Here is a 27,766-nt window from a genome sequence, read left to right as displayed (position 1 = left end):
CTGAATAGGAAATGAGTTTCTCTGCTAGGCACCTGGTCCTGGAAAAGCACCTGACTATCGCGGGTATCAATAGCTGACTAAGGCAGATGGGATCTGGGTGACGGGAGGAGGTTGTCTTGCAGTGGTTCTCAACCTTCCTAACTCCGCGACCCTTTAATACAGTTCCTCATGTTGTGGTGACCCCCAATTACATTGTGACAAATTGATCATAATTAAAGCATAGTGATTAATCACAAAAACAATATGTAATTATATATGTGTTTTCCGATGGTCTTAGGCGACCCCTGTGAAAGGGTCGTTGGACCCCCAAAGGGGTCGCGAGCCACAGGTTGAGAACCGCTGTAGAGAAATAAAAAGAACCAGCGCCCCGGCCACAAGCACCCCGGAATGAACTACAAGTCCCACAAGACCCCGCCTCAATGGGAGGCGGGGCGCAGGCGAGGGCGGCACCGGCTGTTCCTCTTTCTTGAAGCGTGATTGGCTCGCGGCTCTGGGAGGCGACCAATGAGCGCACTCGGGAAAAGCGGCGAGGCCAATATGGCCTCCTGCACCTGGTGACGGTTGTGGGAACTGTTGGGTCTCATGGAGAAGCCGCGCGGCGTCGAGGTGAGTGGGAGAGGACTTCGGCGGGAGGGAAAGGGAACCCCGAGAGCCCAGCTCGAGGGACGCCGCTGCGGGCCTTCCAGCGACGCCTTGCGGTGCTGGGTGGGGGGATGGATAAACAGGCTGAGCAGGGCCAGAGGGGTCGGTGCTGCCTTCTGGTCCGAGGTGGCTGGGGTCGGCGTCTGGGAGCAGTTCCCGGAGGAACCGCCTCCCTGGCCTCGGGAAGGGGAACCGGGTTGGGGGTCTGAGAGCTCCCGAATCCCCGTCGTCCCTCCTGTCGCGCGGCCCCGTTCTTTAGGGCTTGCGAGGCCTGTCACATCCCGGGTGACGTGACGGGAGACGAAGGCAGAATCAGCATTCCGTGTCTAGGCTGCCCACGTGCGCCGTCTCCCGGGACACGCACCACCGTCCTGGGTACTCTTTCGCTTTTACGGTTCTACTGGCTGCAGCTTCGGTAGCGAGACTCCAGGAAGTTCACGCCCCGGGAGGCGCAGGAGGCCGGCGCCACGCCCGGCCGGCGCCCAGACTCCATCTGTTAGGTCCCCGCTCTGCCGACCTGTGCCCCGCTCACTCGTTCATCATTGGCTTCCGGTCGCCTTGTGTTTTGTGTGTTTTTGTTTTTGTTTTTGGAGACCAGAAGGGAGAGGGAGAGAAACATCCATCGGCTGCCTCCTGCGCGCCCCCTACTGGGCATTTGGGGATCGACCCCCGCACCCCAGGCTGGTGCCCCGACGGAGATCCCAACTGGCCACCTCCTGGGACGCCGCCCAGCTAACAGCCTCCACGGCCAGGGCCTTGTCACCCTGTATTTGAATTCAGTTTCCTTTCTAGCACATTTGCATGTGTAGTTGGAACTATAAAGTGGAATCGCCCTTGAACCAGGGGGTCACGGTTGGATTCCGGGGGTTGGATTCCGGGTCAGAGCACACGCCTGGCTTGCGTGCTCCATCCCCAGTAGGAGGCCTGCAGGAGGCAGCCAGTTGTTGATTCTCTCTCATCACTGATGTTTCTCTCTCTCTCCCTCTCCCTTCCTCTCTCTGAAATCAATTGGAAAAAATAAATAAATATATATATTTAAGAATAATAGCTCACGCTTGAGAGCTGTCACTAAGTCCTGGAAACAGATCTCGGCTTTACATATCTCTATCTTCATAACAGTCTTCTAAAGGAGGCCTGCTTTTATTTCCCGTGCACTAGTGAAGAAACACAGAGCGGCAAGGGTGACTGTCTTGCACCAAAGCACACAAAAGTGGCAGAGCCAGGATTCAAACCTGGGCAGATCTGACTTGAAATGCCATGCTTTTAACCAGTAAAAATTGCCAATATTTATTGAATACTTACTATGTGCAGGTCACTGTTCCAGTGCTTTACATGTATTAATCCTTACTCTCCCCCAAAGCCTATGAAATAGGTGGTCTTGTGCTCATTTACAGATGGGGAAAGTGAGACACTGAAAGACTGACTGACTGCAGAGCATACCGCTGGTAAAAACTAGCAATGGGCCCTGGCCAGTGTACTCAGCGATGCAGCGGTTCTCAACCTGTGGGTCGGGACCCCTTTGGCGGTCGAACGGCCCTTTCACAGGGGTCGCCTAAGACCATCCTGCATATCAGATATTTACATTACGATTCATAACCGTAGCAACATTACAGTGATGAAGTAGCAACAAAAATAACTTTATGGTTGGGTCACAACATGAGGAACTGTATTTAAAGGGCCAGAAGGCTGAGAACCACTGGATTAGAGCATCACACTGCGCACCGAAGGGTTGCTCGCTCCCACCCGGTCGGTGGATGTGTGTGGGGAAGGCAACCAATAGATGTGTCTCTCTCAATGATGTTTCTCTTTCTCCTCCTCCCTCCCTCCCTCCCTCCCTCCCACACTCTCTCTAAAAGCAATGGAAAAAATATCCTCAGGTGAGGATTAACAACAACAACAAAACTAGAGATGGTGGTATTTGAGCCCTGACTTAGAGTCCAAATTCTTCACACCTTTTCTACTACACGCCAGGTAGATTCATATACACTATCTCATTTACATCTCACATCCTGTGAGCCAAGTTTTTTATTTATTTTATAGATAGGAAAATTGCGTTCCAGAGGTTAAATGCCTTGCCCCAGAGCCCCAGCTAGTTAGGCTCAGAGCTAAGTCCCAAGTTGTGGTCCATTCCACTGTGCCATAGCTAGTGTGTCTTCTGCCTTCCAAATCCTTCTTATGGCAGTCTGGGTCCCAAATTAACTTTTCTCTGACTTAAGTTGTTTTTGAGGTGATTTTGATGTACATATGCTGAAGGGCAAAGAATACATTTCTACTGAGTTCAGTTCCAGACCACCGCAACAAAGACAGTCGTAATCTTTTTGCTGGTGGAGAGTCTTGCCTTCAATTTGTGAAAATTGCAACATCTGTGAAGTGCAATAGACACCAAAATCTGCAGATGCTCAAGTCCCTTATATAAGATATCATAGTATTTGCAAATAACCTATGCACATCCTCCCATACACCTTAAATCATCTCCTGATTACTTATAATACCTAATACAATATAAATGCTATGTAAACAGTTGTTATCCTGTATCACTTGAGGAATAATGAAAAGAAAATTGTCTTCATATGTTCAGTACAGATGCGACCACAGGCCTAACTATATGGTACATGTCAGCAACACTAACATTGTGTTGATGTTTTTTTACGGGAATGTGGAACCCACTGATATGGAGGGCTGGCTGTATATTTCTTTCCCAGAAAGTCTTCATGAGGCACGTCACTTAGGATATTTTCATATCATTGTGTTCTATTGAATCATGTAAAATATCATCATTTACAAATCCACAGAAGGAGCTTGCTTAATTCCTAAAACATGTTTTTTTCTGTTTTAAGCTATTCTGTTGAAGTGTGCCTGCAAAGTGTATGAACAAGAGTAACAATTCTGGTGTTCCCAAAGGGGTGTTTGATTCTGCCTGCCATTTTGCCCAAAAATGTTGACTGACCAAAAACTGGAAAGGGAGCAGCTAGCGATCTGCAGCTGCCCTCCCTGTACACGAAGCCAACCAGGATTCCTGCCTGCTGTGTGTCCTCCTTTCTTGCACTAGGAGATTCCTTCTTCAGAACCCATGGAGGAGGAAGAGGAAGATGACGACTTGGAGCTCTTTGGTGGCTATGACAGCTTCCGGGGTTACAACAGCAGTGCGGGCAGCGAGAGCAGCTCCTATCTAGAGGAGTCCAGCGAAGCAGAAAACGAAGAGAGGGAAGCAGGGGAGCTGCCCACCTCCCCCCTGCATCTTCTCAGCCCTGGGACTCCTCGCTCCTTGGACGGCAGTGGTTCCGAGCCAGGTGCCCTCAGAGTGTTCCTGAAGATGGGAGGTTTCAGGAGGCTGTGGCGGAAGAGGGGGGGATATAGGCCGTGTGGACAGAGTTGTCAGGTGTAAAGGGCTGTTTGGTCTTAAGTATGAGGGATCCGATGTGTAAGGACCTGTGAGAGACAGAAGCACCCCAAGTATCCCCAAAGGTCATTTCCGCTGGTGCAGTCTGATTTCAAACTGTGATTTCACTCCTTTCATACAGCTGATTTTATTCAGCACATATTAGGTGCTAGTCATTAACATGGCACTGCTTTTACATTTGTGTGAATAGCTGGTGTATTTTTTAAAAATATTTTTTTAAATTAATTTCAGAGAGGAAGGGAGAAGGGAAAGAGAGATAGAAACATCAATGATGAAAGAGAATCATTGATCGGCTGCCTCCTGCATGCCCCCTACTGGGGATCGAGCCCACGACCCGGGCATGTGCCCTTGACCAGAATCGAACCCAGGACCCTTCAGTCCACAGGCCAATGCTCTATCCACTGAGCCAGGGTAACTGGTAGATTTTTTTAAAATATATTTTTATTGATTTCAGAGAGGAAGGGAGAGGGAGAGATAGATAGAAACATCAATGATGAGAGAGAATCACTGATTGGCTGCCTCCTGAGGATTGAGCCCGTAACCCAGGCATGTGCCCTTGACCGGGATCGAACCTGGGACCCTTCAGTCCACAGGCTGACGCTCTATCCACTGAGCCAAACCAGCGAGGGCAGCTGGTGGATTTTTAAGCGTGGATGTTGAGAAGGTAGGATACCTAAAGTGTTCTGATTATTATCCAGGAAGCAACAAGAAATAGCTTATGGTTTGGAAGTGACAGTGAGGGAAATAGAGAATAAAGTGACGCCTGGGTAAGAGGAGTAGGTGGTTGGGCAGATAAGAATCCCCATGGAGCATATGGAAGCCAGTTGGCTTCAGTGATGTGATGCTCGGACAGCTGCTGGACCCATGTCAGGGTCTCCACGTGTCACTGCCTGTGAAGAGAGGCAGGTTAGACGGTCTCTGAGGACTCTGTTCCTTGGTGCCCAGACTCTTCAGAACAATTATCTAAGACACTCTGCCACTTGAATCTTATTTCCTTTCTATTCATCCTGTGCTCTCTGCCTTCGTGTGTCTGTCTCCCTTCTGTCTTCTAGTTGTTCTCTTAGAATCTCAGAACTTTAGGAATAGAAAGACCCAAGAGAGACCATCGAGCCCAGGGTTCTCTAGCTCTGGCTTGGGCATTTTTAAGAGCCCCCAAGTGATTCTAATGTGAAGCTGGGGTTGAAACACTGATCTAGTTCAATCTCTTTATAGATGAGAAAAAAATAGACTCAGAAGTTAAATGATTTGGGCACTTTTTTCTACTTTTTTCCTCTGCAAACTTTCCAACACATGTTTCTTCGTGGATTTTTCCCCACTATTGACACACAGCCAAGGGATGCCAAGCAGCTTATCTTAGGTGAAGTAGATTCAGGATTTACCTGGTTAATGCAGTGCCAGGTTTTGAAGGGCCTATCATTCTGTTTGATTTGGGGTGACATATCAGGTGAGTCATGTGCTAAGTTCTCTTCCCAGCTGTCTGTGAGATGTGTGGTATCGTGGGTACAAGGGAAGCCTTCTTCTCCAAGACCAAGAGGTTCTGCAGCGTCTCCTGTTCCAGGAGCTACTCCTCCAACTCCAAGAAAGCCAGTATCTTGGCTAGATTACAGGTGAGAGGCAGTCACTTGGGAAGACCCTTCCTGGGGCCCAGGGTACTGAGACAGGAACAGCCAACTAACTGATGGCAAGGGGCCAAGAGGGCTTGGGGAGGATGTAAATTACCTGGTATTTATTATGATCTCAAACTTTAGAGGGCAGAGGAATCTATTTATGGAGCTTATTAACTTGCAGGTTCCTGGAGCTGCATTCACTTCATTCCCCACTCTGGGGAGGTTCAGTAAGTTTTAAACAAAAATGCCCTTGGTCCTTGCACCACACTTTTATAAATGTTCTGAAAGGAAACTGGGAGCCAGCCACAGGCTCAGCCATAGTGGGTTTAGATGGTTGATGCCTCATCTCTGACTCCATGTCATAGGCAGCCAGAAAGTCTTACCAGTCTCCAGTTAATTACTGACATTCATAGCAGTTTCACACATGGAGAGATTCTGATGTGCTGTCCGACCCGACGCTAACTGGGACGTGTGCTGAAGTCCAGAGGAAGAATGACTTGCTAGGGTGGCTCTGGGCTGAGGCAGCAGAGCGAGGCTGGAAGCGAATCTCAGGTGCTGGCCTCGTGTTGTTTGTGGTGACTGGCCGCCGTCCACAACGCCTGTTCTCAAACTTGACTGCATGTTGAGCTCACCCAGAAGGTTTTAAAAATATTGACGCTTGGGTCTTGCTCCCAAAGAGCCTGACTTAATTGGGATGAAGTGTGGCCTGGACACAGGGGCTTCAAAGAGCTCCTCAGGTGAACCTAGGGTGCGGGCAGGCTCCGGCCCCTGCTCTGATGTGTAGGAGTCAGGGAGCCAGTTCTGCTCAGTGCTTCCTACACTCGCTCACCGTCACGAGACCACTACTGTTGTTGCCCTCATTTTGTGGATTGTAGTCAAGGCATGGAAAATCCTTCCTCCGTGAGCTAGTAATATTGTAAATAGCTGCAATTTGGAGGTACTTACTAAGGGTTTGGCACTCTCAATGTAACCAGTGATCTCTAAAAATAATTTTTAAAAAGTCCTTTTAAAGGGCCAAAAATTTTTAGTAACTTGCTGAAAGGTACACAAATACACTTGATCTTAGCCAAAAGGCCGAGAAGCGATGAAAGGCACACAAGTAAAATTGAGCCAGGATTTGACCCCAGGTTTGTGTGGGTTCTAAACCCACATTTCTACTACACTGATCTCTAGCAAATTCTCTGGGCCTCTGAGCAGTGCTTAGGTTACAAATTACAGAATGGATCGACGTCCTTCAGCTTTAGGGGAGGACTCTGAGCACCTGATGGAAGCGGAACCTCCATGTATATACAAAATGTCTCCCGGTTCCGTTCACAGATCCCCCGAAGCCCATTCTCTGCCATAAATCTGTAGAAGCGCAGGAGCAAGTAATGGCTGAGAGTTCAAGCCACTAGGAAAAGGTTGCTGGAGGAAGCAAAAGTTTGAAAGATGGAACAGGTGTCCCTCTCTGCCTTACTGCTCAGCCATCTGTCCCCAGTGCCTCCCCAGTGAACAAGAGTTAAGCCCTTCTCCCCTCCTTGCAACCCTTATTGTTATTAGCATCACCTTGATTTACAAATGGAGAAACTGGAGCCCCGAGAGCTTACCAGGAACTGACCCATGTTAAGATTTAAACCTAAGCAGTCTAAGTCCAGAGCTAGATTCTTAGCCAACATTCTCCACACATCCTCTCTGCCCTGCAGGGAAAACCACCTACCAAGAAAGCCAAAGTCCTGCACAAAGCAGCCTGGTCTGCCAAAATTGGAGCCTTTCTCCACTCCCAAGGGACAGGACAGCTAGCAGATGGGACACCAACAGGGCAAGATGGTAAGCGGACAGAGGACTGTGCTCAGGGAGCTGCTGGGCATCGGTATGGGGGGCCAGGACTGGGTGGCCCACTCTGGGAGTGAGGAGAAAAGATGGTCTGCTAGAAAGAGCCCTGACCCAGTCTTACTGTGGGTTGCATCTTCCTCACCTGGTAGCTATTGTGGAAATGACTGCAGAAAATCCCTTCAGACACCGTAAATGGCAGGACCCCCACTGATCATTCAAAAGCCATGAATTAGCCTCTATTGTTTTGCAATGATGTTAGCTCTATGCTTTCTGTTTCCCGGGCGGTGGAAAACCAGGTCTAGTTGGGAGGGGTGGTGCAATAAGAAAGGGAACTTTGAGTGCCGAGCAATTTCTGAGCAAGTTAAATACAGGCACAAAGCAACTCTGCTCTGAGTGGTCTGAGTTTCTGACAGAAATCGAGCTCCATAGGCGTGAGGGTTGCCTGCTGTAGCCAATGACAGGTCAGGGGAGGTCTGAGGAATTTAAACTCAAGGGTCTTTGAATTTCATTTTCCTTTGGGGGAAGAAAGGCCAGGCATTTCCTTCTGATTGTTTACTCCTGAGAGTGGCAGCCTTTGGAGAAGGTCCTGATGGCCACTCGTGGGGCAGGTACGGGACAGATGGCCTCGCCATGCACTTGGGACTGAGCCGCTGCTGTGGTGGGAAAGGGACCTGCCTCCAGGCTCCTCAGGGGCCAGCTGCCTGGGGTGGCTGCTGCCTGAGCTCCGGACTCCACTCTCTTCAACTCCTTTGTCTGCAGCGCTGGTCTTGGGGTTCGACTGGGGGAAGTTCCTGAAGGATCACAGCTACAAGGCTGCTCCTGTCAGCTGTTTCAAGCACGTGAGTGCCCTGGCGGGGAGGAGAGGGAGCCGGGAACCCAGGGGCTCACCACCCACCTCACCTCACTGCCTCGCAAACACGGTTCCAGGCTGGACGCTGCACTGGCACCGTGAGAGGACAGTGGTGGTGGAGCAGGGTCCTGGTGGTCCAAGTCCAGCTTTGTTACTCGTTTACCTTTCTGTTCACTTCTTTGCAAGTCTTCCCTCGGACCCTCACTGAGGGCTTCTAGCACTGCACTGCCCCTCTGAGGGGAACTTGTTATTTACATAATGGAACTTGGTGCTAGCTTATGTCTGAGCACCAGATATGAACTCCTGTTCTCCTTTCTTCCCATTGTCCGTGTTTCCCATTGAAAGCTTGGTGCTTCTGAACTACCCTGGGCCACTTGGTCCCTGGGAGGCGGATGTGGATGCCTCCTGGAGCCCCTTCTGCAGGCGGCTCCCTGGCCCTATCATTGAGAAACACCAGCAGGGTGAGGCCCTGGGGGCTGGGCGTGGAGTGGAGGCACTGACTGTGTTGCAGGCCAGGAGGGAGGCCTAGAGCAGCACTCTTTTGTCTTTCAAGCCAATTTCCAAAACACCAGGAAATGTAGGTGGAGGCCTCTTACCAGAGTAAACCCGCCCCCTGGCCTCTCCTTTCTGAGCTGCTGCTGAACTCTGCAGGGTGCCCTGAACAGTGAAGAGCTGACCTTTGACTCCTCTGAATGGCTGGTGCAGGTGGCCTCTCCTAGTTGCCCTGAATTCTCTAGCACTCCTGGCACTGGCACCTTCGCTGCAGGGGAGTTAACAGCACACTTGCATTTAACATGTCCGGCTCATGTGCTCTGGGAAAAGCCCGCCCCTGTGTGCCTGGGTAGCATTCTGGGTCTATGATGAACCCAATCTCTGTGGCCAGGGACATGGGACAGGACACCCCGATTGGCTTAAGCAGGCTGGGATGCAGAAGAGGTGAGTTTCCCCGAAGGAGATGAGGTGCCATGGCAGCAAAGTGAGGGTTGGTCGGTGGGAAGGCACCCAAAAAGCAGCCCCTGCTGTCGGGGCACTTGTCCGGGCGGAGAGAGGACCAGCTGGAGGGGCGGGGAAAGAACACGCCGGAGTGGTGTGTGCTGGGCGGCTCTGTGAGAGCCCGGGGTCATGATCCTTACTGCCCAGGCTTGAGTGACGATTAAGGTGATATTTGTGCCAAGAACAGGGTTTGGCACGTGGTAAGCACTAGCAGCTGTAATGTGTCCTGCAGGGTGGCATGCAGGCTGGCACAGGTGTGATGTGCTCAAGATGCTACAGCGAGGGGCTGGTCCTGTACCGACTAGTACTCGGGGCTGCCTGACTGATCCCTGACGTCACCCTGGCCACCCCCATCTCCATTCCCTGACTGCTCTTCAAGGGCAGCAGACACACCTTGCTCACCTCTTCCCCCCTCGTCCTGTGCCTGTTTTCCTCATCAGTGACTGATGCGAAAGGCGAAAGACACAATCAGTTGGGAAACCGTGGGGCCAGCGCTCTTCTCTGCCAGCCCAGGCAGTGACTTCACTGTTTCCTTTGGGTTCTCTCGTCCCCACCCAGGTCCCACTCTATGACCAGTGGGAGGATGTGATGAAGGGGATGAAGGTGGAGGTGCTCAACAGTGACGCTGTGCTCCCCAGCCGGGTGTACTGGATCGCCTCTGTCATCCAGGCTGCAGGTGGGTGTCCTCTGGCCAAAGAGGAGCAGGGTCTGGAGAGGGGCGTCTGTAGATGGGTGGGCAGTGCTGTGGGCAACAAAACCCCACCTGCTGGGGTTGCTGGCGCCCTGGCAGCCCTACCTCGCCTGCCTTAGAGGGGACCACCGAGCTGGGTGAGTTTGGAAACTCCCATTTTTTTAAGGTTTATTCCAGGGATACTCAAGCTATAGAAAATTAATTCTCCCCATTATGCCGCACTGCTTTCCAAGTAAGTGGCATGGGTTTGTTTTGGCCACAACTCGGTGGACAGCAGAGACCACAGTGTCTGCAAGGAGTTCTTGGAGGTGGCAGCTGGAAGTCTGGGTTAGGCTGCGGAAGGAGGAAGGCCTAAGAACACCTTTCCCCTCGCACCTCCCTCACTGCGGCTCCTGTCCTCTCCAGGGTACCGAGTCCTGCTTCGGTACGAGGGCTTTGAAAACGATGGCAGCCACGACTTCTGGTGCAACCTGGGAACCGTGGATGTCCACCCCATCGGCTGGTGCGCCATCAACAGCAAGATCCTGGTGCCGCCCCGGAGTGAGTTTGAGGGTTCCGTGTGCTGGTGTCCGAGAGCCCTTCCGTTAGGCGGAACAGAACCCACTTGCCTCCTCTGTCCCAGAGGCCTCGTGGCAGCTCCAGGTTTAGAGCCTGATTGTATAGGATGAGGTGATTGCAGACCGACCGAAAGGCAGAAATAAGTCGTCCATCTCCTGGGGTGGCTCTGGCGCCCCCTGTCGGTGGAAGTGCTGTCAGCGTGTAACCAGGAATCTTCTGTCTCGCAGCCATCCACGCCAAATTCACCGACTGGAAGGGCTACCTCATGAAGCGGTTGGTGGGCTCCCGGACGCTTCCCGTGGATTTTCATATCAAGGTCTGGCACTGAGCCCTTTGGGTCTCCTAAGTGGTCTCCTTCCTGCCCCCCTATTTGATTTGCTTCCTGCTGCTTGTTGGTTCTTCCTAAGACCCTTGTTTAACAGTCATAGTGGCTCCATGGGGGCAGGCATTGCTACTAAGGTGCTACAAAAGCCATTCAGAGTCGCGGCCTGGTGAGGCCAGAGCTGGAATTGGATGGATGGAAGCAAAGGCGACTGCTCAGGAGGCTTGTGTGTGCCACCAGCAGGAGGCGGGCAGGAGAGGGGGGTGTGGGACACCTGTGGGTCAGAACACAGGTCCCGGAAGGAGCACAAGGCTGGATACTGGGATCAGGTTCAAGGCTCAGCTCTGGCACGAATGACTGTGACCCTGGGCAGGTCACCTGACCCTCTGGGCCCCCGCTTCCTTAGTCTGCAAAGGGTTCTGTAATTCCCTGCAGGTTTCTTTTCTTTTATTTTATTTTATTTTAGATAATGGGTTTTTTATTTATTTATTTTTTTAACATATTATTGATTTTTTACAGAGAGGAAGGGAGAGAGATAGAGTTAGAAACATCGATGAGAGAGAAACATTGATCAGCTGCCTCCTGCACATCTCCTACTGGGGATGTGCCCGCAACTCAGGTACATGCCCTTGACCGGAATCGAACCTGGGACCCTTCAGTCCACAGGCCAATGCTCTATCCACTGAGCCAAACCGGTTTCGGCCCCTGCAGGTTTCTTACTGGCATTCTGGTGTGCGCGTTGTGAGCTGCGTGCCTTCTCAGTGTCATCCTCAGGACGTGGAGGCCAGGGTGGAATCGGGGGACAGGAGGGCTCACTTCCTGACTCAGCGTTCGGGCGGCTCCACCCCACTTCCCTGTCCTCTGGTTGCTTGTACAAGGTGGTGGCAGGCCATGCCCACAGCAGCCTGTGCTCTGATGTTGCAGATGGTGGAGAGCATGAAGTACCCCTTCCGGCAGGGCATGCGGCTGGAGGTGGTGGACAAGTCCCAGGTGTCTCGGACCCGCATGGCCGTGGTGGACACGGTGATTGGGGGTCGCCTACGGCTCCTGTACGAGGATGGCGACAGTGACGACGACTTCTGGTGCCATATGTGGAGCCCCCTGATCCATCCAGTGGGTTGGTCACGGCGTGTCGGCCACGGCATCAAGCTGTCAGGTTAGCAGAGCCCCAGGCAGCCTGACCCCAGCTCTGCCACCCCGAGGCTGAGTGGGAGCACCTCTGTACCCCACAACAACCCCCTGTGGTATGGGTGCTCATCTCCACCCTGCAGTTGGCAATACTGAGGCCCAGAGAGGTTGAGTGACTTGACCAAGGTCACTCAGCTTGCAGGTGGTAAAACTGATTTGGAACTAGAGACCACAGGCCCCATCTTCCCCCTGTCACCTGGGAGGAGAATGGGTCTTGGGGCTAATAGTTCCCATAGAGCGTGCCTGACGCTTTTGTCTTCTAGTCCAGGCGGGTGGGGGCTGAGACACAGATTGCAGCATCTGCAGGGCAGCACCCGCGTTTCTGGGGAGTGTAGCGATGGCCCTGTTAGCAGCCTTCAACTCCCTTCTCTCCCTCACTCCCTCTGCCATCTCCCCAAAAGAGAGGCGCAGCGACATGGCCCATCATCCCACCTTCCGGAAAATCTACTGTGATGCTGTTCCTTACCTGTTCAAGAAGGTGAGGCACAGCTCTTGGGCCCTTTCCCCTTGATCTTGGGTCCAATCCAGGCCTTAGGACCCTGGCCCTCCCTGTTCCCTTCCCAGGCCTCTGGCAGGAGAGGCCTGCTCCCTCTGCCCTGCACTTGGGCTGTCCCAGGTGCCCCAGCTGTCCCATTCCTTTAAGGTTCGCGCTGTCTACACAGAAGGCGGTTGGTTTGAGGAGGGGATGAAGCTGGAGGCCATCGACCCCCTGAATCTGGGCAACATCTGCGTGGCAACCATCTGCAAGGTGAGCTTGTGGCTGCCTCAACCTCCAGGTGGCTCAGGGGAGGGAGCTGGTGCAGAGCCCTCACTCCATGTCCACCACATTCCGGCTGCATGCTTCTGGAGCCCTAAGTTCCATGAGCTCCCCACTGAGAACACAGTGGCACAAAGACAGACGTGGGCCCTGTGGGCACGCATTACTGTCCAGTGAGGAGGGTCAGTAATCTCAAGCATAGGCTTCAGAGTGCCGTAGCTGGAGCAGCAGCTCAGGGGAGCCATGGCCTCGTGTCCCACCACAGCCACCTTGCCCTGGGATGGGGTGCAGCTCATGATACTATGTTCTCTGGGTACCCCTCTCGACCACCCCCAGGTTCTCCTGGATGGCTACCTAATGATCTGTGTGGACGGGGGGGCCTCCACCGACGGCTCGGACTGGTTCTGTTACCACGCCTCCTCCCACGCCATCTTCCCAGCCACCTTCTGCCAAAAGAATGACATTGAGCTCACACTCCCAAAAGGTAAGACTGGCCTGACCAGGCTACAGGTGCCCCTTTGGCTGGTGCTCCCTCCTGGACTTCTCCCACTCCCCCTCCTCCTACTCCCCCTCCTCCCTCCACATCTCCTTCTGCTCCTCAGGCTACGACACACGCACTTTCAACTGGGACACCTACTTGGAGAAGACCAAGTCAAAAGCAGCTCCATCGAGACTCTTTAACATGGTGAGGAGACTGAGGACTGGGTACTTGGGTGACCTCGGATTGGCCCTGCCCACTGTCAGCGAGTATCTGCTGCTGAGATCAGCCACTTCCGGGGAGAGGGCCCCGCTCCTAACACAGGCACTGCGCCCTAATAGTCCAGCGGTCCCTTTCCCACAGGGACTGGTGCTTGGGCACAAAGTACAGGGGGGCCATTGGTCAGAGGGACCTTCCCCTGCAGGCACTCACCACTGGGGCAGGGAGCTGGCTGGCTAGGTCACTGCCTTCTTCCTCCTCCCAGGACTGCCCCAACCATGGCTTCAAGGTGGGCATGAAGCTGGAGGCCGTGGACCTGATGGAGCCCCGGCTCATCTGCGTGGCCACGGTGAAGCGGGTGGTGCATCGGCTCCTCAGCATCCACTTTGACGGCTGGGACAACGAGTATGACCAGTGGGTGGACTGTGAGTCCCCGGACATCTACCCCGTCGGCTGGTGCGAGCTCACCGGCTACCAGCTCCAGCCACCCGTGGCCACAGGTCTGGGTTCTTGCAGCCCTAAGGGGCTCCTGACTTTCATTTTTCCTTCCTTCCAACCACGCCCCCTGCCCCATGCCCACCTCATTCTGTGGCATGAGATCGAGAAGTCTCCTGGCCCACCCTTGCTCCTGACTTCTCTGTCTCCCTTTCCCTCTGGCCTGCAGAGCTCCTTCCTTGATCTTGCCCACTCTGTCATATGCTCGTGCCCTTATGCACCCAGGTAAACTACCCAGGTCCCTCGGTGCAGCCCTGGTGACGAGGGTGGGAAGGGACAGCTGCTCTCCAGTCCCTCCCCCAGCCCCTTCCCCTTTCTCATGCCCAACTTTGGCTTTCCTTCTTGGGGTGTCCCGAGTGTCAGGGAGGCTATGAGGGGTGGGCAGGGGTCTCGGGATGTGCCTCTACCCTGTGTCCTCTTAGAACTCTCTCCTCACCTCTTGTCCTTTTCTTTCAACAACAGAGCCAACCACACCTCTGAAGGCCAAAGAGGCCACGAAGAAAAGAAAGAAGCAGTTTGGGAAGAAAAGTAAGTGGCTCTAAAGCTGCCTGGGCTGGTGTGGGACCTGGATCAGCGGGGCCTGTGGCCCTGGGAGCAGAGCTTGGGTGTTGTCACTGAGGTCATGACGACGGTCCCTCCATCTCCTCCCCTTCCCATTTGGCCTCACAGGCCATCATCCTGTCTTCAGTGACCCAGAGCAGAGTAGGGAGCCTTTAGTCCCTGGCAGTGGTCAGATGCCAGGAAAAGACAGGAGGTTGTATTTGAGAGCAAGAAGGGGAGGGAGGGACCCCATGCTGCCCATGACAGGAACCGACCCCTCTGCTGTGCTCAGCTGCTGAGTGTGGAAGTCAGAGGTGCTGGAGGAAACGAAGCTGCTCCCCAGGCTGCCGGTCTTCCCTCTGCCCCCTCCAGGATGGGAGCAAAGGCAGCCACAGCTTCAGGGTCACTTCCCCAGGCGGCGCCACTCTCAGCAGGTCCTGAGTCCAGCAGGGGCTTGGCTCGGGGCAGCCGGTTGGAGGGGTCAGGGAGTAGAGGAGGGTGGTGGCGAGGTAGCCTCCATGATCGGCACCACCCAGAGAAGAGGTGCCCGCAGTGGGAGGCCACTGAGCAGGATTAAGGTTGTGAAGGGCTCTGAGCCTCGGGCACAGGGCCCGAGGGGTGAGGTCAGAAGTTCAGGCCAGTTCCCCTAAATCGGTACCATCCCCTCTGCTCTGCTGCCCAGCCGCTGGATGAGATCCAACCTTCAAGCCTCGCATGGATGTGACCCTAATGCCGGGTTTAATTCCGATTTTATTCAAAGGGAAAAGAATGCCACCGACCAAGACGCGGCCCCTGAGACAGGGGTCCAAGAAGCCCCTGCTGGATGAGGACCCACGGGCCACAGAGAAGGTCTCGGCAGGGGCCGCTCCCGATGAGAGTAAGAGCCCAGGGCGGGCTGGCGGGCAGGGCGGCCTGCGGCAGGGCTCAGGGGCGGCGCCTCTCCTTCCCCACCTGACACAGAAGGGTACAGTCAATTTTGAAGGGAATTTTTTGGGCACCAAGCAGCCCTTCTCAGACCACTGGGCAGAAGAGCTTCCGAAACACCCACCCCCAGATCTGAGCGGAGCCAAGCAGCTCAGCCTGGCCTCTCCACCTCTGCCCACCTCGTGCTTGGCAGGGTGAGCGGCAAAGGGGCAGGTGCAGCGTCTCTGGCACAGCCAGCCTGGCGGGCATGACGGGGCCTGGGCCTTCTCCGCACCTCATCCTGAGACCCCCATCTAGGGAGTGAGATCCCTTCCCCAGATCCGGAGCCCCCACCCTCCCAGCGTTACATGCACAGCCTCTCTCTCTCCCCCCACCCCCACCTCCTCCCTCTTCAGTCATCGCTGTGCGCGTGAAGGAAGAGCATGTGGAAGCTGCCACGCCTGACAAGGCCCTGAGTCCAGAGCTGCCTGTTTCCATCGAGAACATCAAACAGGAGGCAGACGACTGAGCCGCCCCTGCTGCCAGCCTGGCCACCGGGGCGGCCAGCGCAGGCTCCTCTGTCGCCACCTCCCTTCCACCCTCCTCAGTTTGGAGACTCAGCCTTTTTGCATAAATAACGCCTGGTGCTGAGGGCCCGGCACTGAAGGATGAGCCGGGTCTCCTTTGACCTGCCTTGTGACATCTGCCCTCTGGCAAGGCCTAGTGACTGGGGCTGCCTGGGGTCCCCACATGGTCGGAGTGGCTCCCTCTCCAGCTGCAGTTCCTGAAGCTCTCCCTTCCAGTAGCCCCCTCCACACCCCTCAGCCGCCGGGGTTGGGGGCTGTGGCCTGTGCTTGCCACACTGCAAGACAAAACAGTGAAGTGTGCGTGCACCTGTGTGTGCGGCCCAGCACGGCACATAGATAAAGGCCTGCAGCCGCTCTTGAGGGGGAGGCCTCGCCTGGTTGGGGTGAGTGGTGTGATGGTCTGAGCATTTTACCAAGTGGCCTGTCTTGCCTCCTGGGCTGTGCTCTTTGCTCCCAGCACCGCAGGGACAGCCATGTCTGTTGGGCAGCTGAGAAGCAGTGACCAGGAGGTGGGTTTCAGTGGCTTGTGAGGCGTCCTTGACCTATGTTCTCTGTTGGCAGGAGCACCAGTTCCCATTTCTAAAAGGGCAGAGGTGGGTTGTGCTCCCTGGCTGGGGGCTTGCAGGGACCTAGCAAGGGGAAGACCACACCAGCCCGTGCCCCTGGGGGAGCAGCAGGTGTGGGGGCCTCACCTGATTGGGAGACGACCTCCAGCCTCGATCTGAACCTGCTCCAGAGGCCGGCTGGGCTGGGGCCTGTCCTTGCCACTCCCCTTCTGTGAACCAGGGTCAGAGGCACAGGGCTGCGAGGGGAGTGTCAGCCCTGCTGGCGGAGGAGCCCGTGCAGGAGCTCCGGAAGCAGGGAGCAGGGGTAACAGGACACACTTCCTGGTTCCCTCTCCTCTGCTGTCCAAGCCCTTAACTCCTTAACACGGGTTTCCCTGCTCCTCTCGGAAATTACATTCTAGTTCACCTCCTGTTTGCCCAAATTAGTCTCCTTTGAAACTGTCTCCTTTCTGATCAGTCCTGTCTCTTCATTCGCTCCCCTTTCTGGAACCTAAGGCGGAAGCTGCAGGCCTCAGCCCTTTTCTTTCCTCTGCTGTGGGTAGGGAGCCGCACTGTCAGGGTCCACCTCTAAGGCGCAGCTGTGCTGGCCCGGAGTCCAGCTGCCGCCTCTGAGCTGGTCAATCAGGCTGCTGTGGCCTGTGTTTGCCACACGGGGTGCTGTCTGCTTGCTCAGGGCCTGGCTATGTGGTGTCATCCCAGAGATGGGTGATCAGCCCAAGGGGAGCCCATTTCCAGTCAGTGGGGAGAACATGGTCTGGTCTCCTTTGCTGAAGGCATTAGGCAGCCCCACACGGTGCAGAAACGAGCCCCAGAAAGCACCTTGTTGGTGCAGCCTGATTTCTCCAAAAAGTGACTCGATTTGCAAACAGTGAAGGCCAACAGCAGGGACAGACCTGGGTGTGACAGGCCGTGGCATCAACCCCCAGGGACGGAGACGGCCCAGGTGTTCCCTGTGGCTTCTGGGAAAACGAATCGCATGGCACTTTGGCCTTTAGTTCTCCTTGAATGAAGAAGTGACGCCTACAGGTGCCATGGGCACAAAAGCTCCTGGCGGCGGAGCTGAAGGACAAGTTTAGCTGCCACTCAGGCCCTGGACTGGCCTCCCCAGACAGTGAGATAATGAAATCCCTTACTTGCTGAAGTCCAGTTTGTCTGAGTTTTGTTCCTTACAGCAGCGTGTATTCTGATATACCGCCTCATAGTAACAATTGCGAGGTGAGTTCACATGTGAAGAAGCAATAAAGAATAAATGGCACCTGTCTCCTGAGCACCTGTCTCCATAGCAACCACACGTAGTGCCCTTATTTCTGCCATTCCCCTCCCCCAGACCCTGAGTTCCCCCGAGGCCGAGCGCCAGTGATGGCGAACCTAGGACACGCGTGTCAGAGGTGACACGCAAACTCATTTTTTGGGTTGATTTTTCTTTGTTAAATGGCATTTAAATATATAAAATAAATATCAAAATATAAGTCTTTGTTTTACTATGGTTACAAATATCAAAAAATTTCTCTATGTGACATGGCACCAGAGTTAAGTTAGGGTTTTTCAAAATGCTGACACGCCGAGCTCAAGAGGTTCGCCACCACTGCCCTAGCCTGTGCCTTGTCCCTCGTGCCCTCCGCATGGTCCTGGTACAATGAGTGTGTACGACATGAAGGGGTACGGATGGGGCCTAAAGGTCCGTTTGATGTGTCGCAGGTGCAAGAGTTGACCTCTGGGGCATTCTTCCCCAGGGCACAGAATGACCCTGTGTCTCAGCTCCCGATGGTCTCAGTGAGGCTGCTGGCTGGGAACCTGAAGGGCCTTCCGACTCCCTGCTTCTGCTGGACATGCCGCGGCTCCCGGTGCCGATTCGCCACGTCCAAATGCACCTCACACTTCCCTGCCACCTAGTCCGGACCTTCTCTGCCCAAGGGACTGAGAAGCAAGGGGACGGCCGTTTATGACAACTTCACATGCCGGCCCTGGTTTATACACATTTACAGCTTCATCTCCACAGGGGCCTGCAAGGAACATGCCTTCATTTTACAGACAGGAAAGGCTCCTGAAGGTCTAGTAACTTGGTTGCTTAAATTTACCACTTAAATGACAGCAGCGGGATTAAACCCTGGCTGATCAGCCATGTTGCTGCTGCACTTCATTCCCTCAACACTAAGCATCTTCCATGTGCTGGGCCCAAGCTAGAGGTTAGGCTCCAAGGAGAGGCAAGGTCAGCATCCCGACCCAGAGCATCCTGCCACAGCTCAGGACCCTTATCCTGCAATTCCTTTGTGTTCCTGGGGGAAAACTGCCACTTTCAACAAAATAAAACAAGCCCAGAACTCCAGGCTGGCCTTTGGTGGGGTATCTGCGTCTCAGGAAGGGTGGCTGGAGAGCATGGTCTGAGGTATCCCCATTCCTGCCGCACCACCGTACTCTGTGTGTGTTGGGGGGCGGGGGGCGGTCCCTTTGAGCTAAAGCCCTGGCCTGGAGCTGGGGCCGGCAGGTGTGCTCCAGGAGCTCCGGGCTGGCACCAGGAGAGCCCCGTGCTGTTCGTCAGCACGAGCCTGGCGCAAGTCCATGCACACGAGTGTCAGCTGGCCTCTGCTGCCGCTGTCACCACTCTTCCAGGCCTTGCTTCTAAGGCAGAACTGCTCACCTTCAGCTTAGGGTCCTATGAGGGGTTCCTTTCTACCCCCACAAGGAACACCGTTAGGGGTTGCATTATGTCCTCCAGAGAAATACCTCAGAATGAGACCTTATTTAGAAATAGAAACTTCACAGAGGTAATCAAGGTCAAATGAGGTCATTAGGGTGGACCCTAACCCAATAGTCTGTGTTCTTATAAGAAGGGGGCACAGGATGTCGCGAGATGATGTGAAGACAAGGAGATAACAGAAGTTGGAGCTGTGCTGCCACAGGCAAGGAGCATCCGGGGCCCCCAGAAGCTGGAAGGGGCAGGAAGGACCCCCCCAGAGCGTCAGAGGGAGCATGACCATGGCCATGCCTTGGTTCAGACTTTGATCTCTGGAACAGTGAGGTGATAAACATACCGTTTGTGGTACGTGGTTCTGCAGCCCCAGGGAACTGCTCCATCATCTAACGGTCCCCAGGCACCCCAAATCTTCCGATGCGGGTCCTCTCCCTCCCAGTGCCTCCTTGTTGTGTTCTCATTTCCCTCTGAGGACTGGCTGCTCCCCTATAGACCCTCCCGCCCCAGTGCCGTCACCACCCTGCACGGGCCCCACCTGGAGAGAGGTGCCCGCATCTCGCTCACTCTCCGCTGATGTGCTGAGATCTGGCTACAGCTGATCTTTCAGGTGTGAATGCATTTGTCAGGATGGTGAACACAGTGCCCAGGGGCTGACGGACTGCCGCAGAGTGGAGTCCCGCTGGTGGCCGAGCCGCAGGGGGCATCGGCACTGCTGGCCTGCCGGCCCCAGGGATAGCCAGGCCCTCGAGGTCAGAGTGGGAAATGGCTGAGTCAACAGGGATCCAGCCTTTCAGCGACAGTGGGATTGATTTCACGAACACGTCGGTCCAGTGTGCTGTGGCCTAGCGGAAAGGCCACTGTCCCACAGGATGAAATCACGTGAAGCAGCGAGCCCGACACACCCACCCCAGGCCCCGCCCAGAGGTAGAGGAGGTGAGGAGGCGGGCATGGGCATTCCTGAATGGAGGCAATGGGTCCTTGCCCAGATCTAGAACCACATGAAACTGAGACCAAGAGAAGCCAGAGCCCTGCTGCCCGGGAGCTCTGGAACCTGCCCCCCCCCAGGCCTCCCCGCACCTGCCAACCTTGTCTGCTCCCCGCCGACTCCCCTTCACGCGGGTTCTCCGGGCACTGGGGCCCTTGGCCTTCCTGGAAGCCCAGCTCGGGCAGGCTTCAAAGACAGCAACTGCAGCCTTCACCCTCTGGCCGCGGGCACTGGGCGGGGCGGCACAGGTGGCCCCCACGCGCAGGTTCAGCCCAGTGAGCCACCTGAGGAGAGAGAGTTCGGGGAACCCATGGTGCTGAGCTTTCCTGAGGCGAGGGCCTCGGGAATTTGGGGCAGTGGGGCCTCGTGCCTGAGAACCGACTCCAGAGAATCCTGGTTCAGCCGCTCACCAATTATGTGACCCTGAGCAAGTCTCTTCCAACCTCACATCCCTTCTCTGTAACAAGAGGGCAGTCGTGGTGATAAACACTTACGCAGGGCTGTAATGGCTCACACCAATCTATACACGTAACTAATTCAATGTAACTGCTCACAAGCCGCCGCCATGAGGTGGACACGATTACTATCAGCCCCTTACAGAAGGGGGTTGTGTGGCCCAAGTCAGACGGCCAGACAGGCAGGACTCCAGGTAATTGTTGCTTTCTCATGTAATTATGTGAAGCGCCCACGAATATTGATGAGGTCCGGCCCCGCTGGGCTGGGCAGATCTCATTCCCACTCTATGGCTGAGGGACTCGAGGCTCAGAGAAGCCACCCCAACTGTGCCCTGGCAGGACCCCGCTCCCCGAAAGCTGCTCAGCCGGGCAGACACGGGGCCCTGGAGAGCCAGTGGGGACTGGACTGAGAGCAGCTGGCGGGTCCCGCTGGGGGTCCAGGTGGAGGTGCTCACCTGTGAAGTGGGAGCAGCTGGCAGTCACAGCGGAAGGGATTGCCACTGAGGTCGACCAGCTCCAGCTGGCTGAGCTCGGGCAGGGCGGGCAGGGCCTGCAGCTGGTTCTTCTGCAGGTGGAGGCTCTGCAGCCGGGGCCCCAGGCCTGAGAAGGCCCCGGGAGAAACCTGCAAGGAAGCGCCAGGCCCTGGGGTGAGCTCCTGTCGGGCCAGGGAGGGAGGCCCGTGCTCCCCTAGCACAAGGCAGTGGGGACCCTCAGGTGGCCAAGCAGGAGGCAGCGCCTGGGTGGAAACGTAGGTGCCTCTGACGCCAAAGCGCTTGCCCTTTGCAAGTCACCTGGACCCGGTCACGGTGCTTTCTGCTTTGCCTGAGCCACCCCCACCCCCATCGCTGCAAAGCCCCTTGAGGCTCCACCCTGCCTCACAGTGCACAACAGTAGGGGACCCTGAGTCCCCGCCTCCTCCCTCCTCGGAGCCCCAGCAGTGCCCTCCCGGGCAGGCCTCTGTGTGGCATGGATTCAGATGCTCTGTCGCCCATACCCAGTTCCCTGGGCAGAGTAGTCTGGCTTATCTAAGGGTCCCCGTGCCCAGCCTCGGGCCTGGCACTGCCGGGCTGGCAGAGTTTGTTGAGTGAATGTTCCCTACATAGGACCAAGCTGCCCTCCCCCCCCCCCCCCCTGCCCACCTGCTCCAGGCCACTGCTGTTCAGGAAGAGGTGCTGCAGCGACCGGCCCACAGGCTGGAAGGCGCCATCCCGCAGGGCCCTGAGCGGGTTCCCCGAGAGCTGCAGCTCCAGGAGGGCAGGCAGCCCCTCCAGGGCCCCCGTGGGCACCTCTCGCAACTGGTTGCCGTCGAGGTGCAGCTTCTCCAGCTCCGGGGCGGGGCCCAGGGCGCCGGGGGACACCTGGGAGAGGCGGTTCCCGCTCAGGTAGAGCCAGCGCAAGGCCGGCGCGCCCGCCAGGTCCCCGGGCGCCAGGCGCTCCACCGCGTTGTCCTGCAGGTGCAGGGAGAAGAGGCGCGGCAGGGCGCGCAGGGCGGCCCCCGGCACCTGCAGGAAGCGGTTGCGCTCCAGGTACAGGTAGCCCAGGCGCGGGGCCCCTTCCAGGGCGGCGGCGCCCAGGCCCGAGAGCTGGTTGTCGGAGAGGTAGAGGTACAGCAGGCTGCCCAGCCCGGCCAGGGCGCCCGCCTCCAGCGCCGCGATGCCGCAGTGCTGCAGGTGCAGCGACACCAGCTGGCCCAGGCCCGGGAAGGCCGCGCGGGGCACCGCCGGGAAGCGGTTCCGCCGCAGGTCCAGGAGCTGGGTGTCGCCGGGGAAGCCGCGGGGCACGGCCTGCAGGCCTCGGCCCTCGCAGCTGCTGTGCCGGGACGCGGAGGCGCACACGCAGGCGCGCGGGCAGGGCTGGGCCGCGCCGTCCTCCTCCGCGGGGCCCGGAGGGGCGCGGGGCCGCGCGGCCGCCGGCTCCTCGTCCTCGTCCGGGTCCTCGGCCGGGTCCCCGGGGCAGCGCAGGTCTGCGGGCCGCAGGGCGTCCAGGGCCTCGCCCCGCAGGCGCCGGGGGCCCCGGCACGCGCCATCGGAGCGCACGCGCGCCCGCGCCAGCCACTCGAGCAGCGGCCGGGCCTGGCAGCCGCACCACAGCGGGTTCCCCTGCAGCCTCAGCCGGCGCAGCTGCCCCGGGCCCTGCAGCGGCGGCAGCGTGTCCAGCTGGTTCCCGCGGAGGTCCAGGGTGTGCAGGCGCGGGCAGTGGGCGAAGGCCCGGGCGTCCAGGGCCTGCAGGGCGCCGTGGTCCAGCACCAGCTCCCGCAGGCCGGGCAGGGCCAGCCCGTCCTCCTCGCCCGCGTACGTGAAGGGGTTGTGGCCCAGCTCCAGGCGCGCCAGGCCGCGGGCCTGGGACAGAGCCGCGCCGGGCAGGGCCTGCAGCTCGTTGTGGTGCAGGCTGAGCCTGCGCAGGGCGGGCAGGCCGGCCAGCGCCTCGGGGGCCAGCACGCTGAGCGCGTTGTGGGCCAGCCGCAGGCCGCGGGTGCGCAGCAGCCCCTGGAAGGCCATGGCGGGCAGGTAGACGAGGGCGTTGTGCGCCAGGTTGAGGGTGACCAGTGCGCCCAGCGCCCCGAAGGTCCCCGGCCGCAGCTCCTCCAGCAGGTTCCCCTCCAGCTCCAGCCGCCGCAGGGAGCCCAGCCCGTCCAGCGCCTCCTGGGGCAGCGCGCGCAGGCGGTTGGAGGCCAGGTTGAGGAAGAGCAGGCGGCCCAGGCCGCGGAAGGCACCCTCGGCCACCAGCTCCACCTGGCAGTGCCGCAGGTCCAGGTGGGTCAGGTAAGGCAGGTCCTGGAAGGCGGCGGGGCCGAGCACCTTCAGCAGGTTGCCCTGGAGGTCCAGCCGCTGGGTCAGCTGAGGGGCAGGGGAGAGGAGACAGCGCCACAGGAGGAGTGCGGCCCGGGCCCCTGGCCGCCCCTGGCCACGTCTCCTCCCCCTCACCTCCCTCATCCTCCTCCTCCCCTGCCACCTGGGCCTCCCCAGCTCTGGCACTTTTTGCGGTCAATTATCACTGCCTGTTTACTTTTTTTTCTTTTTTAAAAATATTTTTATTGATTTCAGAGAGGAAGGGCGAGAGAGAGAGAGAGAGAGAGAGAGAGAGAGAGAGACATCAATGATGAGAATTATCGATTGGCTGCCTACTGCACAGCCCACAGTGGGAATCGAGCCTGCAACCCAGGCATGTGCCTTGACCAGGAATCAAACCGTGACCTCCTGGTTCATAGGTCGACGCTCAACCACTGAGCCACACCGGCTGGGCATGCCCATTTACTTTTGTCCCCACTAGTTCGTGTCTCTAGAGCAGACACCATATCTTCCTCCAGTATATCTCCTGTTCTCTGCCACAGGGTCTGTAATTAATTCAATATTTATAGGTCAACTACTTATGCCAATCACAGAGGATTTTAAATAGCTTGTCTTCTTGTTGTTGCTTATTATCATTCCCATTTTACAGATGTGAAGACTGAGGCTCAGAAAGGAAAAGTGACTTTCCAAGGTCTCCTCCCAGCCAGGCAGAGGCAGGTCCTCTCATGCCAGCCAGAGTCCTCCTGCCACCCTCCCCCACCCCCTCACCCTGCTGACCTCAGGGATGGCGTTGGGCACCTCAGTGAGGTTCTGGTGCCGGCAGGCCACATGCCGCCTGGAGTTGTCACAGACGCAGGTCTGTGGGCAGCGCTGGGCGGCTGTGTGCCCAGTTGGGCCCAGGGGCAGCAGCAGAAACAGCAGCAGGACCGAGGAGATGCTTTGGGGACTGGGGGAGAGAGGGAGAGCCCATGTTCACAGGGCCAGGGTCCCACATTGTCCACTCACGGAGCCCAGGCTCTGGTCCTTTGGCCCCAGGGAAGGTGTCATCTCTCCCCTCCCCCACGCAGCAGAGGTTCTGTTGTTAGCCTTGCTTTACGCTGGAGGAAACTGAGGCTCAGAGAGGTGACCTGGCACCTGCCTTTGGTTGTCAGCCCTGTGTGCACGGAGGCCTTGCTAAATCCTAGAACGCCTCTGGGTTCAGCCTGTGCAGCTATAGGGAGGCTCCCAGTCCAGGGAGGCCTGGACCTCCCAGCCGAGGTGGGAGGTGTAGGCAGAAGCAGCCCCCGTGGTGGCAGGGAGCATAATGACACTCACCTCAAGAAGACAGGCTGCCAGCCAGAGGGGAGGGCTTAGGTCCAGCCCAGGTTGTGGGGTAAGACTTGGGGGACCAGGAATTATGGGGTCCGAGAGCCTTGAGGACCCTTAACGGCTGGTCAGAGCCACCTGACAGGTGAGCCAATGGCTCAGCCCTCTCCTCTCCTGTTTATTCCCTGTTGTCCTTTTCATTTTAGTGTCACTAGCTGGCCAGGACTGGGAAGGGAAACTGAGGGTCTGGGATTAGGGCTGAACTTTGGGCAAGGTCTGTCCCTCCACCCCCACCCCCACTCCTCCATCACCCACTGGGACCTCTTCATGTCACGTCAGCCACTGCCTATTGCTTCCTGGGGACAGTCGCTGCCACAGTGTGTCTCCTGCCTCAGCAACGCTCCGCTCAGCCCCAAAGGGAGCTTTCCAAAGTACAGATGGGCCCTGACAGCCCCGCTGAAAGCCCTCAGCACCTCCCAGCTGCCTGTGATGGCAAGTCCCGCTCCTGGTTCCAGTGGGAATCCGCTCAAACACTTGAGGTTCAGCGTGTGGCTCCCCCACCCTAAGCCCAGGGCTCCCTCCTCACCTGCAACACCTAACGCACCGGCTCTTCCTTCTGTTTACAGCTCTGTCAGGGCCCCTAGCAGCCTGTCCTGACCCCTGGACTCCGTTCCACCCTGGGCCTCCCCCATTTCCACTCACTGCTTTGTCACCATCTGTTTTTCACTCTCCTTGGGGTCTCAGGGCTCAGCCCTGGCCTTGGGGCTGGTGGCATCCCCCAGTCTGTGGCGAGGCTGAGGCTCAGGGTGGACCAGGGAGGGGGGCCTGGAGGAGGGGACAGATCCCTGAGGGACAAGCCCCCTCCCTGCCTCCTTGGAACCCATTTTGAGGCGACCCTTGGAGTCTCTGCCCAGGCAGATCCCAGAGGCCCGGAGAGGGGCGGGGTGGGCTGGGGGGGAAGGGGGCTTGACTGCAGCCGCTCTGCTTCTCTACTCCCCCCACCCCACTCTCCCGGGGCCCGAAGACTCACCCCTCCATGCCGTCTCATGGGCAGTCCAGCCTGGAAGAGCAGCAGCACAAGGGAAAGGCTGCGTCTGTCCCTGTCTGGATGCTGGCAGGAGCCCCCTCCCCGCCTGCAGGCCTGGCAGCGGGGACAGGGCTGAATGGGAGGCATTGTGGGCAGCTCAGCAGAGGCTGAGGTGAAGGAGGGGCGGGCAGGGGCGGGAGCAGCGGCTGGAGTTACACGGCCTCCTGCCCAGCGCCAGCTCAGGATTCCGGCCCAGGCCTGAAGGCCCGGCCTGGGCAGCCAATTCCCAGGGCGGCCCGGCAGGGAGGGACCTGGGGGGGCTGAGGGGCCTCCAGCTGTGGGGTCCTGTGTGGGGCTGTGCCTCACGGAGCCTCAGTTTCCTACTCTGTGAGGAGAAACCATAATTAGTAACTAGCTCAGTGGGTTCCTGTGGGCATTAAATTAGGCACCTGGCACATAGGTGCTTAAGAATGGTTAACTCTGTCTGTTCCGTTTGTGATTAAACATTACCTACATTGTTTAATACCATACATACAGCATTCTGCAATGTTTTTTTCCCACTCAATATCAAATTATTGTAAGCTATTCAAATTGATTCTTAGCCATACTCATTCATTTTGACAGCTGCATAGTATTTCCTGGTATAAATGTATCAACTTCACTTACCCATTAATTTCTGTTACTTCCAAGTCTTTGCTACAGTGTTGCAAAAAATATACAAATAATTACCTTCTTGGAAACATGTGTATTTATTTATTTAGGTTAATCTCACTTGAATATTTTTTCCATTGAATTTTTGAGAGAGTGGAAGGTAGGGGGAGAAGGAAAGGAGAGAGAGAAAGATAGCTGGGGATCAAACCTGCAACCCTTTGGTTTGAGAACGCTCTAACCATTGAGCACACAGTTGCATTTTTGAATGAAATAGTTCATCCAGACCATAGCAAACATGAAATTGCGTTTTTCATTATTTTAATTGACTTAATTTTTAAACATATTTTTAAAATTGATTTCAGAGAGGGAGAGGGGGAAAGAGAGATAGAAACATCAATGATGAGAATCATTGATCGGCTGTCTCCTGCATGCCCCGACTGGGGATTGAGCCCCCAACCCAGGCATGTGCCCTTGACAGGAATTGAACCTAGGACCCGTCAGTCCACAGGCCGACGCTCTATCCACTGAGCAAAACCAGCTAGGGCCCTTTTTATTTTTACTGATTTCAGAGAGAGAGGGAGAGATAAAACATCAGTGATGAGAGAGAATCATCAATTGGCTGCCTCCTGCACGCCCCCTACTGGGAATCAAGCCCAAAACCTGGGCATGTGCCCTGACCGGGAATTGTGGGCTGGCCTCATGGCTCATAAGTCAATGCTCAACCATTGAGCAACACCAGCTAAGCTTTTGTATCTTGTCTAAGCAGAAATAGACCCCCATCACACACAACCTCTGCATGTGCTATTTCACTCAGCAAATCCCCTATCAATGGAATCATGGTGCACACCTTTTATGTCCGGCTTTCTTCACTCAACGTTTAGTCTGTGAGACTCGCCTGTGATGCTGTTTTTTAATGTGTTCATTTTCACACGGCCCCCAGCATCCCCTCTGTAAGGACTCCACAACAGTGGCGGTTTATTCTCAACACGAGTCCTTGTTTTATGCTCCCCACGTTGCCAGGTCTTTCCACTCTCTCACCTTGTCTTCACTTCCATGGTATTTTCCCATCACACAGGCCAAGGCCCCATTTTAAGCTTTTTGTGTGTCCAGAACACTGCTCTCCTGTGTTCTATCTCCACTTGAAGAATATGGCTCTGAGGTGGACGGACTTGGGTCACTTCGAATGCTTGGTGCTCCCACCCCACCCTGTCCCCTGCCTTTCCCAGACTAAGTCCTATTGTGAATGCTGGGTTT

The 27,766-nt window shown here is 56.3% G+C and overlaps 2 protein-coding genes and 1 pseudogene across 5 annotated transcripts; 1 reads left to right on the top strand and 2 right to left on the bottom strand.

Annotated features, from left to right (window-relative positions):
* The first annotated feature begins 498 nt into the window (after positions 1–498).
* On the top strand, positions 499–17,878 carry L3MBTL2 (L3MBTL histone methyl-lysine binding protein 2). 3 transcript variants are annotated; one of them, XR_009450985.1, is made up of 17 exons: positions 499–606; positions 3,692–3,932; positions 5,516–5,649; positions 7,332–7,455; positions 8,221–8,300; positions 9,863–9,980; positions 10,401–10,535; positions 10,781–10,869; positions 11,800–12,031; positions 12,465–12,541; positions 12,707–12,811; positions 13,157–13,304; positions 13,423–13,505; positions 13,783–14,017; positions 14,182–14,237; positions 14,475–14,540; positions 15,313–15,354. XR_009450985.1 is itself a non-coding variant. In XM_059680780.1 (17 exons), exons 1-17 carry the CDS (start codon positions 583–585, stop codon positions 15,982–15,984), a joined length of 2,121 nt encoding a protein of 706 aa, XP_059536763.1. In that variant the 5' UTR covers positions 499–582; the 3' UTR covers positions 15,985–17,878. The 3 variants fall into 3 exon arrangements, 2 of the variants coding, with proteins under 2 accessions (XP_059536763.1, XP_059536764.1); XM_059680780.1 differs by lacking the exon at positions 14,182–14,237 and adding an exon at positions 15,872–17,878 and having other exon boundaries at positions 15,313–15,429; XM_059680781.1 differs by lacking the exons at positions 499–606; positions 14,182–14,237 and adding exons at positions 2,517–2,613; positions 15,872–17,878 and having other exon boundaries at positions 15,313–15,429.
* LOC132228815 (U2 spliceosomal RNA) lies at positions 6,578–6,735 on the bottom strand (annotated as a pseudogene).
* Positions 15,285–27,766, bottom strand: CHADL (chondroadherin like). Of its 2 annotated transcripts, none has more exons than XM_059680779.1 (6): positions 25,865–27,766; positions 24,307–24,475; positions 21,880–23,577; positions 21,196–21,362; positions 20,386–20,569; positions 15,285–15,503 (listed from the first exon to the last, which is right to left on the bottom strand). In XM_059680779.1, the coding sequence occupies exons 1-6, from the start codon at positions 25,870–25,872 to the stop codon at positions 15,477–15,479; spliced, it is 2,253 nt and encodes a 750-aa protein (XP_059536762.1). In that variant the 5' UTR covers positions 25,873–27,766; the 3' UTR covers positions 15,285–15,476. The 2 variants fall into 2 exon arrangements, with proteins under 2 accessions (XP_059536762.1, XP_059536761.1); XM_059680778.1 differs by lacking the exon at positions 25,865–27,766 and adding an exon at positions 25,537–25,747.

The sequence above is a fragment of the Myotis daubentonii genome, chromosome 2 (genome assembly GCF_963259705.1).
Source record: "Myotis daubentonii chromosome 2, mMyoDau2.1, whole genome shotgun sequence".
Classification (NCBI taxonomy): domain Eukaryota; kingdom Metazoa; phylum Chordata; class Mammalia; order Chiroptera; family Vespertilionidae; genus Myotis; species Myotis daubentonii.
This window is presented reverse-complemented; position numbering and strand designations above follow the sequence as displayed.